Source organism: Artibeus jamaicensis, unplaced genomic scaffold (assembly GCF_021234435.1).
Source record: "Artibeus jamaicensis isolate MK-2021 breed Jamaican fruit bat unplaced genomic scaffold, CSHL_Jam_final contig_3275, whole genome shotgun sequence".
Classification (NCBI taxonomy): Eukaryota; Metazoa; Chordata; class Mammalia; order Chiroptera; family Phyllostomidae; genus Artibeus; species Artibeus jamaicensis.
Window position 1 is genome coordinate 209,075 of NW_026521773.1, and position 14,527 is coordinate 223,601.

The following is a 14,527-nucleotide window of genomic DNA, read 5'->3' on the forward strand; positions in this document are numbered from 1 at the left end:
CTCAAGCAACTTGAGCTGAGAAAACTAAATGAAGGTGACAGATTTCATCTGCTACCCATCATGAGAAGAGCATAGAGTTTGACTTTGACCAAATTAACACAGTAAAAAGAAAAACAAACAATATTCAGAAGACTATAGAGAATCTGTATAACCTATAAAAATGTCTAATAAATAATCTCAAATTACTAGACAAAGAAGTAAGAAAATGTGACTCACTATAATTCAGAATTAGCAGTCAAGAATTTTAAAAATAGTTACATATAATTATACCCAAGGACATAAGACAAAATCTGTTGAAAATAAAACAAAGAAGAAATTTTATAACAAAATCTGTAATTAAAAAATGGAAATTTCAAAAATATAAAATCTGAAATAAAACACAATTACTCAATGGGTTTAAGAGCAGACTGATGATGACAAGAGAGTCAAGTGAACTTTAAGACAGGTACACTATCTTAAGGAAAAAAAAACACATGCTTTGAAAAAATATAGCCTTAGAGATCTACAGGGTAATATGAACATGTCTAAAATATGTGTAACTGAAATCCCATGAGGAGAGAAGAGAGATGGTGCAAGGAAAAGGTTAAAAGCTTTAATGGGTCAGATTTCCCCCAAAACTGTTTAAAAAAAAGACCGAAAACATAAATTTAAAATGTCAAGAAGCCCAGCAAATCCCAAGCAAAACAAACAAGAAGAAAACCACACCTAGTCACATCATAGTTAAATGTCTGAAAACCAAAGATAAAAACTAATCTTAAAAGCAGCCATACACAGGAACAACAATATAAGTGCATTCTGACTTCTCATCAAGAACAAAGGGAACAGAGACTGGGGGGTAACGACTTTAAAGTACTGGGGAAAAATCCCTCAATCCCGCATTCTACAGCCAGTGAAAATATCCAACTGGAAAGAAAGTGAAATGAAGACGTTTTTAGGTGCTCAGGTCTAAGTATTTGTCTTTAGCAGATCTGCACTAGAAGAAAAGGTAAAAGAATTTCTACAGATAGAGGGCAAGTAAGATCAGGTGAAATCCTGGCTCTTGAGGAATAAATGAAGAGCAACAAAACTGATAAATGGGAAAAAGCAATAGACAATTTTTCCTCTGAATATATTTAAAATACACATGATCTAACTATAGCTTAGACTACTGACAAATCACACTCAGAAGTGGCTGCTCCTTTCTTATCCCCTTCCCCACTCCAACACTTACAGAGAAGTATGGTACCTGTTTTAGTTTCAAAAAGAAGTTTTCAGTAGTACTACGTTTGCTGAAGGGCCAGAATAACCTTTCAGTAGGTGAGCAAACGCGGACTTTTGTCTCCAGGAGAAATCGAACAGGCTCCTGTACTTCTGTTATTACCAAATCAACAGCCGTGGTCATAAACAGAACTTTATCTATAGAGAGAGAGAAGCAAATTAAAGAATGGAAATTATTTTCTCATACGACCAATGTAAAAATAATTACTCTTACTATAAACTTTTAAGATATCTTAAGGTAATCCATTAATTAAGAATCTAAAATAATCAGGTAAATTGCTGTTTTGAAAAGTTATTTTCTGTATGGAGAATTCCTTTCTTGGGTAGACTGCTTGAAGCGGGATTTGTATGAAATGTACGGGCAAACTTTTACAATAGTGACATATGGCTTTTTTAAGCCACTCTCACCAATGGTGGGGTTTCTCAACTTCTAAAATCTTGGTGAACAATGGTCACTATTTATATCCTTTATCCATTTATCTACAATGCTATGAATAACAAAAAAATTAAAAATAAAGGGGAAAAATAAATGCTCAATAAGAGGCACTAGTTAAGCAAATAATGTTACTTTTTCAGAATAAGATTATATAGCCATTAAATGACATTTGGGGAGAACATGAAATATCTTGAAAAAGGTTATCTATGCATAGAACAGGGGTCAAGCTCATTTTCACCAGAAGCCGCATCAGCCTCACAGCTGCCTTCAAAGTGCTGAATGTAATTTCAGCTCCTTAGCAGTTAAGGAGTAGATACATTTATACAGTCCTAAAATTACTTCAGCCCTTTGAAGGCAACCTTGAGGCTGACGTGGCCCCCAGTGAAATGAGTTTGACACCCCTGGCATAGAATATTTAAAAAGCTGCACAAGAAACTGGTCATAGCCACAGCGGTCTCCTGTGGAGTGGGGCCTGGGGACTGTAGTAGATTTTTACTTTTCTCTATATATCCTCTGAATTTTTAACCATGTGCATATATTACCTTTCCACAGAAAGTAAATAAAATTTACAAGTATGTAAATAAATGAATATATAAATAGAATAGAAAGCAGGAAAGGGAAAAAGAAGAAAAATAATACTTCGTTTACAGGTCAAATTTAATAATAAACTCAAAGAATTATTAAAATTCTTTGATTTTACTAGAATTAGGTTAAGCACTGAATACTTGTCAAATAGTGGTCCTAAGGTCTGGGTATCTTCTTGGGACTTAAATTTCTGTTATGATGTCAACAACCTCATTACCTTTAGGAGTTTCTTCATTTACAACTTGAAAATGCGGGGATTTGGGATTCCAGCTCCCAGTGATAACATAAGACTTTCCATCTGAACTTTTGCCCATAGATTCCTAAAGAAAAGAGTAAAACAAACATTATGCCAAAGTAAAAGGACAACAGCTTGTCCTATTCCACTGTCTTCAAAATTAGGAGTCACAAAATGTAAAAATATGAAAGAGGACCAGATCTTTTAAAGAGTGGGAGTATAACTGAATAATTATAATTAAAATTAAAGATGTGCCAATTATTCATGTAACTGTTCCTGAAAACTTATACATAAAATGCTTGTAAATTATATCAACCTGTATAAGCATTAGAGAAATTTACTACCTAAACCCACGCTGAATTCTTCTATAAATAATTACTACATAAGTTTCGGTTTAAAAAATATTTCCATATAGTGCTTGGCTGGAAATGGAGATCAAAGATGGAGGCACAGGTGGAAACATTGTACTTCTGTACACAACCAAATGTAAGGACAACAAAGATTTAGAAACAAAAACACAACCAAAACAGACAGAAAACTGAACTGTACTGAAGTTCAACAACAACGAACCATTCCTCCAGACCAGTAAGAAGGGTGGAGTCAGTGGCCAGCAGAGAGGGGTCCAGGCAGGCAGAGGTGGTGGTTGGCAGAACCGAGTGCAGGGAGGGAATGGCACTTGCAAGGCGGTTGGCTGACCGAGGACACACATTAGCGCACAGATAAACCAGGCAAAAAAAACGGAACAGCTGAGACAGATCACGCAACCCAGGGTCCCACAGACAGGATGTAAAGCCTAAAAGCACCGACTGGAAAACCTTTGGGGGTTGAGGTGCCAGGAGAGGCTCCCAGCCTCACAGGAGAGTTCACTGGAGAGACCCACAGGGTCCTGGAATGTATACAAGCTCACCCACCCGGGAACCAGCACCAAAAGGGCCCAATTTGTTTGTGGGAAGTGGCAGAGGGGACCCAAATCCAAGAGAGAATGGAACAAGCACCATTGTTTCCTCTCTGACCCTGCCCCCACATACAGCATCACAACCCAGCCACTGGGTTGACCAGCCCTGTTGAACACCTAAGGCTCTGCCCCTCACACCTAACAGGTGTGAACAGACCAAAACATCACGGCTCAAACAGAAGAACAGATCAAAGCCCCAGAGCCAATACTTCTACATGACCAAGAGATAGCCAACCTATTGGATGCACGGTTCAAAACACTGGTGATCAGGATACTCACAGAACTGATTCATTTTGGTTGCAAATTAGATGAAAAAATGAAGGCGACACTAAGTGAAATGAAGGAAAATGCACAGGGAACCTACAGTGATGGAAAGAAAATTGGGATTCAAATCAATGGAGGGGACCAGAAGGAGGAAAGAAACAACCAAACAGAAAAGAATGAAGAAACAAGAATTCAAAAAAATGAGAAGAGACTTAGGAACCTCCAGGACATCTTTAAACGTTCCAACATCTCAATTACAGGGGAACCAGAAGGGGAAGAGGAACAGCCAGGGGTAGAAAACTTATTTGAACAAATAATAAAGGAGAACTTCCCCAATCTAGCAAAGGAAATAGACTTCCAGGAAATCCAGGAAGCTGAGTCCCAAAGATGGTGGACCCAAGAAGGAGCACACCAAGGCACATCATCATTACATTAGCCAAGATTAAAATGAAGGAGAGAATCCTAGAAGCAGCAAGAGATAAGGGGACAGTCACCTACAAAGGAGTTCTCATCAGACTGTCAGCGGATTTCTCAAAAGAGACCTTACAGGCAAGAAGGGGCTGGAAAGAAGTATTCCAAATCATGAAAGGCAAGAACCTGCATCCAAGATTGCTCTATCCAGCAAAGCTTTTATTTAGAATGGAAGGACAGATAAAGTACTTCTCAGATAAGGTCAAGTTCAAGGAATTCATCACCACCAAGCCCTTATTATATGAAAGGTTAAAGGCACTTATCTAAGAAAAAGGAGTTAAAAAATATGAACAGTGAAAGAACAGCAAACTCACAGTTATTAACAACCACACCTAAAATGAAAGCAAACTAAGTGGACAGTTAGATCAGGAACAGAACCACAGAAACGGAGATCACATGGAGGGTTAGCAACAGGGGAGTGGGAGGTGGAGCAGGGGGAGAAAGTACAGAGAATAAGTAGCATAGACGGTGGGGAGAAAATAGGCAGGAGGAGGGCAAGTGTGGGAAATGTAGAAGCTAAAGAACTTATGACACATGGACATAAATGAAAGGGGGGGTTATGGTGGGGGAGGGGAGTGCAGGGTGGAGGGAAGGGGAGAGAATTGGACAACTGTAATGGCATAATCAATACAATATATTAAAGAATATTTCCATATAATAGAAATAATACTGTCTACTTTTATAAAGCTCATGATTCTCTCCCAACTTTTCTTCTTTGCTCCCCTCACCAACCCTACATGACAATTATTCACTATTACCACATTTTTCGGAGTATAAGACACAAATCGCCACCCCACCCAATTTGGGAGGAATAGTGGTTGTTAATTATGCTGTTGAGTTCTGTTTACATTTACATTGGTGAAATTTTATGTTATTAAATATTTTACCACTTTTTTGCTTCAAAATTTTGTTTCCTATTTTCCTCCTCTAAAACCTAGGGCATCTTATGGTCCAAAAAATATGGTACATAGTCAAAAAGGTGGCAAACACCAAATCAGAAACAAATCCCCTTATTTTTACTTATTGGTTTATAGCTTACAAAAACACCTTCATAAATGTGCTTTGATTTTAGATTCAGATGAGATAAAGTGAAACAACATCTACTGAGGAAACAGTGCATAGCTTAAAAAAAAAGGCAACGAGAATCCCTACCAAGTCTAACAGGTGCATGTCACTGTTGCGGACGCCTCTCCCAGGACTCAGAAGAAGACCAAAGCACCTGCAAGAAAAGAACTGACATAAATTTGGAAAAAAGAACACAAAAAAGACGTTTACGTTAGGTCACTTAAAAAAACTCTTATCGAAGGAACAAAGGACACGTTAAAATGATCAATTAAGTAGTATTGCCAAATAATCCTTAGTTCTTTAATTAGATATTAACCTATAATAAAAGGCAAACAGAGATAACAAATTCTTTGCTTTTTATTATAACATAAAGTCAGCATACTTGTGAAAGATTTATGGGAGTTAATGCAAAGTGAATGAAGTAGCCACTTAATAGCCAAAAGAATTCCCAAGGGAACAAAATATTTGTAAATACATTTTTTAATATAGTGTATTACGCTATTACGTTGATAAAAACTAAAACTTACGTTTAAGCTAAACTCACAAAAAATGTTTACCTCTCAATGGCAAGTTCTTTATTAGTTGTTTGTTGCACATAGATGACAATCTTCTTATCTATTCCTTGGCGTAGTTTAAAGCATTGTCGGTCCTTATCTTTAGGAACTGCACTGTAGAACAACAGGTTTTATTAACTTTGCATAGTATTGTTTTGTGACATGTATTAGAACAATTTTTGTTATGAAAATCAGGCACAGAAATCGCTTGATTTGATTCTTTTCTGTCTGGTTTTCAAATTTTAACAGAAGTTTAAAAAAGCATTTTTTTAAATTATCACCTGCCTCTTGTGAAAATATCATCGTTACTGTATGTAATCCACTAAACCATTTATAAAAGCTAGAAAAACCAACTCCACTGTCCCCTCAAATGTGGCTTTAGTTTTTTTCTTTTTTGTTGCTATAAAAATTAGATATTTGTAAAGCATAAAGCATCTAGCATTCAGCACAAGGCTGCTCAAAAAAAATGTTAGTTTCCTTTCTTTCTATAGTCACTGGTTTTGCCAAAATTTTATTGCCTTATTTTTTTAAACATATAAGAAAAAATACTTCATCATAGCTCCTTTGAAATGTATAACAAAGTGCCTTCAAAAAATCGCAGATGAGGATGACATGGCCAACAGGAAGTTCAAGACCATCACTTCCTTAAGCAGCGATAACTTAACTGTAAACCTGTGTAATACAGGCATGCCTCATTTTATTGCTCTGTGCTTTAATGTGTGTCACAGAAAATGTGTTTTTTACAAATTGAAGATCTGTAGCAATCCTACATCAAGCAATTCCAGTGTCGTCATTTTTCTAATAGCATTTGTTTACTTCATGTTCCTGCATCACATTTCAGTAATCCTCATGATATTTCAATTTTTTCCATTATGACTATATTTGTTATGGTGATCTGTCATCAGCAATCTTTGATATTACTATTGTAATTGGGACACCATGAACTGAACCCATGTAAGATGGTAAACATGAACTGAACCCATGTAAGATGGTAAACTTAATAAGTGTGTGTGTTCTGACTGCTCCACCAATTGGCTAATTACAACTCTCTCTCTCTCCTTAGGTCTATTTTCTGAGACACAATATTGAAATTAGCCCAATTAACAACCCTACAATGGTCCCTAAGTGTTTAAGTAAAAGAAAGAATCTCTCGTTTTAATCAAAAGCTATAAATGATTAAACTTAGAGCAGAAGGCATGTTGAAAGCCAAGGCAGGCTAAAAGCCAGTTCTCTTGCACCCAACAGTTACCCAAGTTGTGAATGAAAAGGAAAACTTTCCGAAGGAAACTGAAAGTGCTACTTTGGTCAACACATGAATGATAAAGTGTAACAGCCTTATTGCCGATATGGAGAAAGTTTAGGGCTCTGGCTAAAAGATGGACCAGAAACAACATTTCCTTAAAACAAAGCCTAATCCCAAGCAAGACCTTAACCCTGTTCAAGACCTTAACCCTATCCTTAACCTATGAGGGATAACAGAGGTGAGAAAGCTGCAGAGGAAAAGTCTGAAGCTAGCATAGGCTGGTTCATGAGGTTTAAGGAAAGAAGCCATCTCCATAACAAAAGTGCAAGATGAAGAAGCAAATGCTGATGTGGAAGCTTCTGTAAATTATCCAGAAGATCTAGCTTAGATAATTCATGAAGGCAACTCCACTAAACAACAGGTTTTCAAACATCAGGTTTTCCAGTGTAGACGAAACAGCCTTACACTGGAAGAAGGTGCCATCTAGGGCTTTCATGGCTAAAGAGGAGAAATCCTCTGGCTTCAAAGCTTCAAAGGACAGGCTGACTCTCTTATCAGGGACTAACTAATACAGCTAGTGATTTCAAGTTCAAGCCAATGTTCATTTCCATTCCAGAACCCTTAAGGCCCTTACAAATTATGCTTAATCTACTGTGTGCTCTATAAATAGAACAACAAAGCCTAAATAACAGCACATCTATTTTACTGAGCCTAAATAAAACCATGGTTTACTGAGTATTTTAAGCCCACTGTTGAGATCTCCTGCTCAGAAAAAGAGATTCCTTTCAAAATATCAGCGACAATGTGCCTGGTCACCCAAGAGCTGTGATGGAGATGTACAATGAGATTTATGTTGTTTTCATGCCTACAAATACAGCATCCAATCTGCAACCCATAGACCAAGGAGTAATTTCAATGTTTAAGTCTTATAATTTAAGAAACACATTTCATTAGACTATGGCTGCCATGGATAGTGATGAATCTGATGGATCTGGGAGAAGTAAATTAAAAACCTTCTGGAAAGAACCACTCCAGATTCATAAGAACATTCAAGATTCAAGGGAAGAGGTCAAAATATCAATGTTAACAGGAGTTTGCAAGGTTAATTCCGACCTCCCTGGATAACTTTGAGGGGTTCAAGACTTCAGTGGAGGAGATAAAAGCAGATGTGGTTGAAATAGTAAAAAAAATTCTATTTAGAAGTAGAACCTGAAGGTGGGACTTGACTGCTGCAATCTCAAAATAAAACTTCAATTAGAAGGACTTGCTTTTTACAGATTAGTAAAGAAAGTGGATACTTGAGACAGAATCTACTCCTGGTGAAAATGCTGTGCAGACTGTTGAAATGACAACCAAGGTGTAGAATATGACATAAACTTACGGTAAGGCAGTGGCACAGTTTGAGAGCACTAACTACATTTCTGCAAGAAGTTCTATTGTGCGGAAAATGCTATCAAACAGCATCAACTGCTATAGAGAAGTTATCTGTGAAAAGAGGAGTCAACTGATGCAGCAGACTGCACTGTTGTTTCATTTTAAGAAACTGTCACCCCCACCTCAACCTGCAGCACCCCCACCCCGATCAGTAAGCAGCCGTCAGTATCAGGACACAGCAAAAGGATAATGGCATAGCTCAGACGATGGACGGCATTTGATGCAAGAAAACATTTTTAAATTAAGGTACAAATTTTTTTAGACATAATGGTATTGTACACATTGACTACAGTATAGTATAAACTTAACTTTTATATGCACCAGTGAACCAAAAAAATTATGTGGCTTTTATTGCAAAATTCACTTTTCTACAATGTTCTGGAATGGAACCTACATATCTCTAAGGCACTCCTGTAATTCTAAAAATAATACTAATGATACAGTTCAAATCAGCTTAAGAAGAAAGCTGAAAATATTCTTAAAATGACATTTTACCAAAATAATCCCCTAATCTCCCACAGAACACTTTTTCTAGCTCCATTGTTCTCAGAGGTAAACATCTTCCTATGGCAATCAGCCAGTACACAGTAAATCTAAATTGTGTCTTATTACTATGCAATGTCAAGATTATGGCAACAGAACCATTAGATGATAATATAAAAGGCTACATGGGTGCTCTGAGTACCTACTCAAACTAAAAAGTGGCTCTGAAGAAATTAGTTTGAAGCTCCTCTACGTTTATATAGCAACCAATTTAAGAACATTTTAAAAACACTGAGATTTAAAAAAATCAAAGAATCTTGGTAAAGGAGTCTAAAAATTATAAACATGTACAAAGAAAAACTTATACATACCAAACTAATTATTTGTTGGTGACAGAATTTTCATCTATAACGATATACATAGGTCTCAATTTTTCAACTGGTAATCAGTACACTACTTCTCTATGTTCAGTGCATGCTGAAATATAAATATTCAGTGGACTCCTGACCAACATGGGGGTTAGGGGCACCAAACAACTTCCCCCCAGTGGAAAATCCATGTGAACCTAAGTTGACCCTCTGCATATGTAAATTCCCAAATATGGACTGAAAATACTGTTTTTGATCCACAGTTGTTGCACCCATGGATACAAAACCTGGTGACAAATCGTGGGCTGACTGTTACATTTATTGAAAAACATCTGTACTGTTCAAACCCATGTAGTTCTAGGGTCAACTGTAATCTCAGCTGAATTTAAAATATCAATAATGGAAACAAAGTTGTCTTTGGTGTTGAGTCTGAAGGGCAAGGGAAAAAGCACATTAACAGAAAGCGGAATGTAGAGTGTGTAAGCAGTGGAAGTTTACTCACTGATCTCAGGGGATCTAAATTACATTTTTGGTCTTGTCATTGTATCACTGAATGAATTCAACTAGGTAATTCTACATTTAATTCCTACTGTATAAATTAAGAAACTGAGGTCCAGGCTTAACTTTTCTGGGTTTCTTTATATATTAAACAAGGACAATATTAAATAACCCAGCCTATTGAATAGAGTTACATTAAATAAGACAAGGAAGTTGTTCTTTGAATGGTATAAATGAAAACATTCCACCTTGTAAGGGCTAAAGTGAAAGGCAGGTTTCCGATTTTAAACATGTAAGAATTATGCTTTTTCAGGCATGGATAAAAGAACATTAATGCCTGCCGCAACACTTTGCCTATACTCACGTTATGGTTAAAGCATATGGTAGAATCATTGGATAAATGAAACTGCATTTGACAAGTTCAAATTTGACAAAGAAAAGAATACTTTTCAATGATTTCTTCACTATTATGTTACACAACACTACTTTCTGCTATAAACTACAAATTTGGTTAAAACCATGGGAAAAAAAGAGAGAGCCAAAGCCTAACAAACATGACAAGCAAATCTGACCATGCAGGGATTTTCTGTACAGCATCTCATTGGCATGAGGATGAATATAATAGGGGTGTTTGTATTTGTGATCATTCTACCTTGAATATGCCTAATTGCAGAAGGGAGTTATTCTACTGCATCTCTTCTGAGATATCTTTCCTGTTGTAAGTGGAAATCACAACACAATCCACATAAGTATCTTCAGTAAAGGAAAAAGTAGTAAAAAAAACCTTTTGTTTCTTAAAAAGGAAAAAAATATTACAAAGTTTATAGGGCAGGAATGCATACTGTGGGAAGCACCAAGCCAGCTTTCCTCCAACAATAGACATAAGGCTAGAAAGAAAGCACAGAGCACTGTGTCTTCACACACCTCAGTGCACGAATCAATGTTGAAGCTGCATTATACACTAAATTGGCCACAAGATGGCATGACAATTCCAAAATCTTTGAAGGGAGACTTACTAGTAAGAGTTATCAGTTTTCCAATGAATTCATGCCATTGTGCCTTCTGATGTAAAAGCAAGTATTAGAAATACTTTGATGTAATTTTACGTTATCTGTTTTATGAAACGGTGGTATAAAAAAGAGACTTCTATATGCAACTATCAATTATAATCCCAAGGTTTGAGATTATAACCAATTTTGTGAGACAGGCTATGGAGGAAAAAAATCCAATCATCACAGTATTTCAGAGTTAGAAAAGACCTCAGTCCACCTACCTCATTTGATAAGTGAAGAAACTACCACCAAGAAACAAAGAAACTTGGAAAAGGTTAACTGTTAACAGTACTAATAATTAAACTAAATCTAACTTTTTATTTCTACTCCAGAGTTCTTTTTCCTATAAGTATCATTTTACTTTAAAAACAATTTCTGAGCTTATATGCAAGATTAGACTTCAGACACAGACTAAATTTCTCTCCTCCTAATATGTTCAGATAAACTTTAATGGTAAAACATGATTTCAATAGCCTTAGGATCTTTAGATTAAATAAACCAAACAGAAACAAAACAAAACCCTCCAGCCAAACAAATACAGCTACAGATCCACGTGACTTAACTTCTGTCATCATTTCATATAAGTTGCCAGTGAATTACTTTGATTCTGACTAAAAGAATATAACATGACATTTTCCCACATAAATTTTTAATTCTTGAAATGTTGCCTCTATAAATTTGTTTATTTCTTATCCTTCATTGCTTACATTAAAACACACACACACACACACACACACACACACACACACACACACACCCTCCACCTATTACAGCAATCATTTTATAGTGTGCAAGTTATATAATCTGATCTGGAGTTGCCCTTGAACCGCAGATCATACAGCATGGTCATATGACCTCAAAAAAATAAATAAATAAAGAAGATGCCCTACCTAAAATAACCTTTACCGTCATCTTCTTTTATTTCTAAAGACACAGAGAAGGTAAAGATGTCACTGTCAGGAGTCTGGGGTGCAGCAGTGGCTGAAAGTGGGGTCTGCTTGGCAGAACGGCGGAAGGCAGTGGCAAAACTGTACAGGATCCGGCTTACCTGCAACCAGACGGTTTAGGAAACGGGCTGTTACTGCAGGGCATGAAACGCTTTTATTAAGGCTAAAGGTTACCTACTTTGTTGGGAAGGAGTAATTCTTTTTTTTATATTGATTTCTTTTTTAATTCTTTTATTTCAGCTTTGAGATATAACTGAAATAAAATTGTAAGATATTTAAAGTGTATGTTGTGGTAATTTGATAAATGTATACATTGTAAAAGGATTCCCCCATCATAAGTTAAAAATATCCATCACCTCACATTATCTTTTCTTTTCCTTGGTGAGAATATTTAAGCTCTATTCTCTTAACACTCCTGACAAATTTTAATTGTACAATACAATGGTATCCACTAGAGTAATCTTATAGATGGAAGTGTGCACTCATTTGCCAACCTCTCCCTATCTTCCCTAGCCCCCAGCAACCATTCTTCTGTTTCTATGGGCTTGACATTTTTTGTTATTTAGATTTCATATTGATTTCTTTTGGCTAATTATCTAATTTGTTATGGCTAAAAGCAAGCAATACTAAATGGCCAATGAAGAAGTTTTTTTTTTTAAATGGTTTTAAACATTAAAAATCCAACTGAAAAATTATTTCCTAAATTGTTAAGAACTATCTGAATACATTTATTAAAATAAAAATAATTCCAAAAGTTTAGCTATAAAAGAACACTTGGAAAATGTGGCATTGCCAGAACCCAGATGCCTATCTAACCCAGTCAAGAAGCGGCCAGCTGGTCTCTGACACTCTCAGCAACAACGTTTTGGTTAACCGAACTTTTAGTTCATTCACGTTTCAGTCCATCAGGCTGGACTAAAATAAAACACTTGCAGAGAATTTCATTTTGCTTTAAGTACCCATAATAAATACTGCAATAATTTCAACACAGGCAAAATTTCATTAGCAGACAGTATTCTCCTAAGGACTTACAGCTTCTTGTATTTCACACCGGAAGACATGTATCCTGAAGAGCTCGGCATTGAAATGACTTTCAGTGAAAGCAAAACAGTCACTCTCAGGAGTTCCATCATGCCCTCTGACACAGAAGAGGATTTTGTAGATAGGGTAGTTTGCTATTTCAAAGTTTGTCTGAGGATCTAAGAGTCTGTCCAGAAAGAAAAAAGATAAAAGAGATTAGAGGGATTATGCAGTATTTTCACTGCATGATTCGAGACTCACCTTTCTAGCAAGAAGTTCATATATAAACCTTTTGTGGAATGTTAAGCATATTAATCTTGTCTTCTTTTTTTAAAAGATTTTATTTATTTCTTTTTAGAGAGAGGAGAAGGGAAGGAGAAAGAGAGGAAGAGAAACATCAATGTGTTTGCCTCTCACGAGTCCACTACTGGGGCCCTGGCCTACAACCAGGCAAGTGCCCTGACTGGGAATCCAATCCGCAACACTTGGCAGGCTGGCACTCAATGCACACCAAACACACCAGCTAGATCTCTTAAATCTTGATAACTGAATTATATGAGGATTCCTGAAGTTACTGATTCCATAGTTCCAAGGTATTAAAAACTACATAATCCCCATGTTTTAGGGAGGCAATCAAAAGGGCATAAATAATATCAGTAAGTACAGGGGGGTGGGGTGGGTTGGGAGAAATAGATTAAAAAAAATGTACTTGAAAAGTAACTAAATAAAATTTAATATTAAAAAAAATAATATCAGTAAGTACATATTTCTTATATACTCTGTAACTAAATAAAGACTAGAATAATGGGTAAATTAGACTACCAAAATAAAAGATTAAAGTTCTGCTTCTCACCTCCTAAAAATGACCTAATCTTTATTATTTAAAAAAACTAAAAGCTGATGTGTTTGTCAGTATAAAACATGCTCTTTTGATTCATGGCAAATAAAGGGAGGAAACTGTATAGGATATTAACACTTAAAAAATCATTAATAGCCCTGGCTGGTGTAGCTCAGTGGATTGAGCACGGGCCTGCGAACCAGAGTATCGCGGTTCGATTCCCAGTCAGGGCACATGCCTAGGTTGCAGGCCAGTTTCCAATGGGGAACACACGAGAGGCAACCATACATTGTTTCTCTCCCTCTCTCCTTCCTTTCCCCTCTAAAGATGGATGAATAAAATCTTATTTAAAAAATCATTAATAAAATGTTTAAAATGCCATTTATTGAAAAAATCAAAGGGATGACATTCATTCAACAAATGTATGTGATATCTACAACATTCTAGGCTCTGTTCTGAGCACTGAGGACACAAATATAGAAAGACTAAAAAGGAACTAGGCAATTTCAACACTAGGCACTGGCATTGATGAGGAAAGCCTGGGAGCCCCTGTGCATAATGGAAATACCTAGAACAGGATCTAATCCAGGTTCAAAGGCACTTTGATAAAAACTCTGAGAACATGGGGCAAGAGAAACTGATTTTCTCATAGCTTTATAGAATTAAAATACACTAGAACAAAGCATAACTTCAGTTGGGGGAATGACTACTGACTAAAAAGCATATAAAAATGAGTGCTAAATGAATTTTATTAGAAGATTCACATTACTAAATATAATTAACATTAGGATTTATGAGTCTTCGTGAAATACTTCCTTAAAT

At 36.2% G+C, this 14,527-nt stretch overlaps 1 protein-coding gene across 4 annotated transcripts in view; it reads right to left on the bottom strand.

The window, feature by feature from the left end:
* Positions 1 to 14,527, bottom strand: part of RABGAP1 (RAB GTPase activating protein 1) — a 158,085-nt gene that overhangs the window by 99,563 nt on the left and 43,995 nt on the right. For all 4 annotated transcript variants that reach the window (XM_053663738.1, XM_053663739.1, XM_037165002.2 and 1 more), the window contains 6 exons: positions 12,880 to 13,054; positions 11,791 to 11,948; positions 5,826 to 5,936; positions 5,356 to 5,422; positions 2,496 to 2,598; positions 1,226 to 1,395 (listed from right to left, as the gene is read on the bottom strand). In XM_053663738.1, the coding sequence (XP_053519713.1) occupies positions 1,226 to 1,395; positions 2,496 to 2,598; positions 5,356 to 5,422; positions 5,826 to 5,936; positions 11,791 to 11,948; positions 12,880 to 13,054 (784 nt within the window). The remainder of the gene's footprint in view (positions 1 to 1,225; positions 1,396 to 2,495; positions 2,599 to 5,355; positions 5,423 to 5,825; positions 5,937 to 11,790; positions 11,949 to 12,879; positions 13,055 to 14,527) is intronic.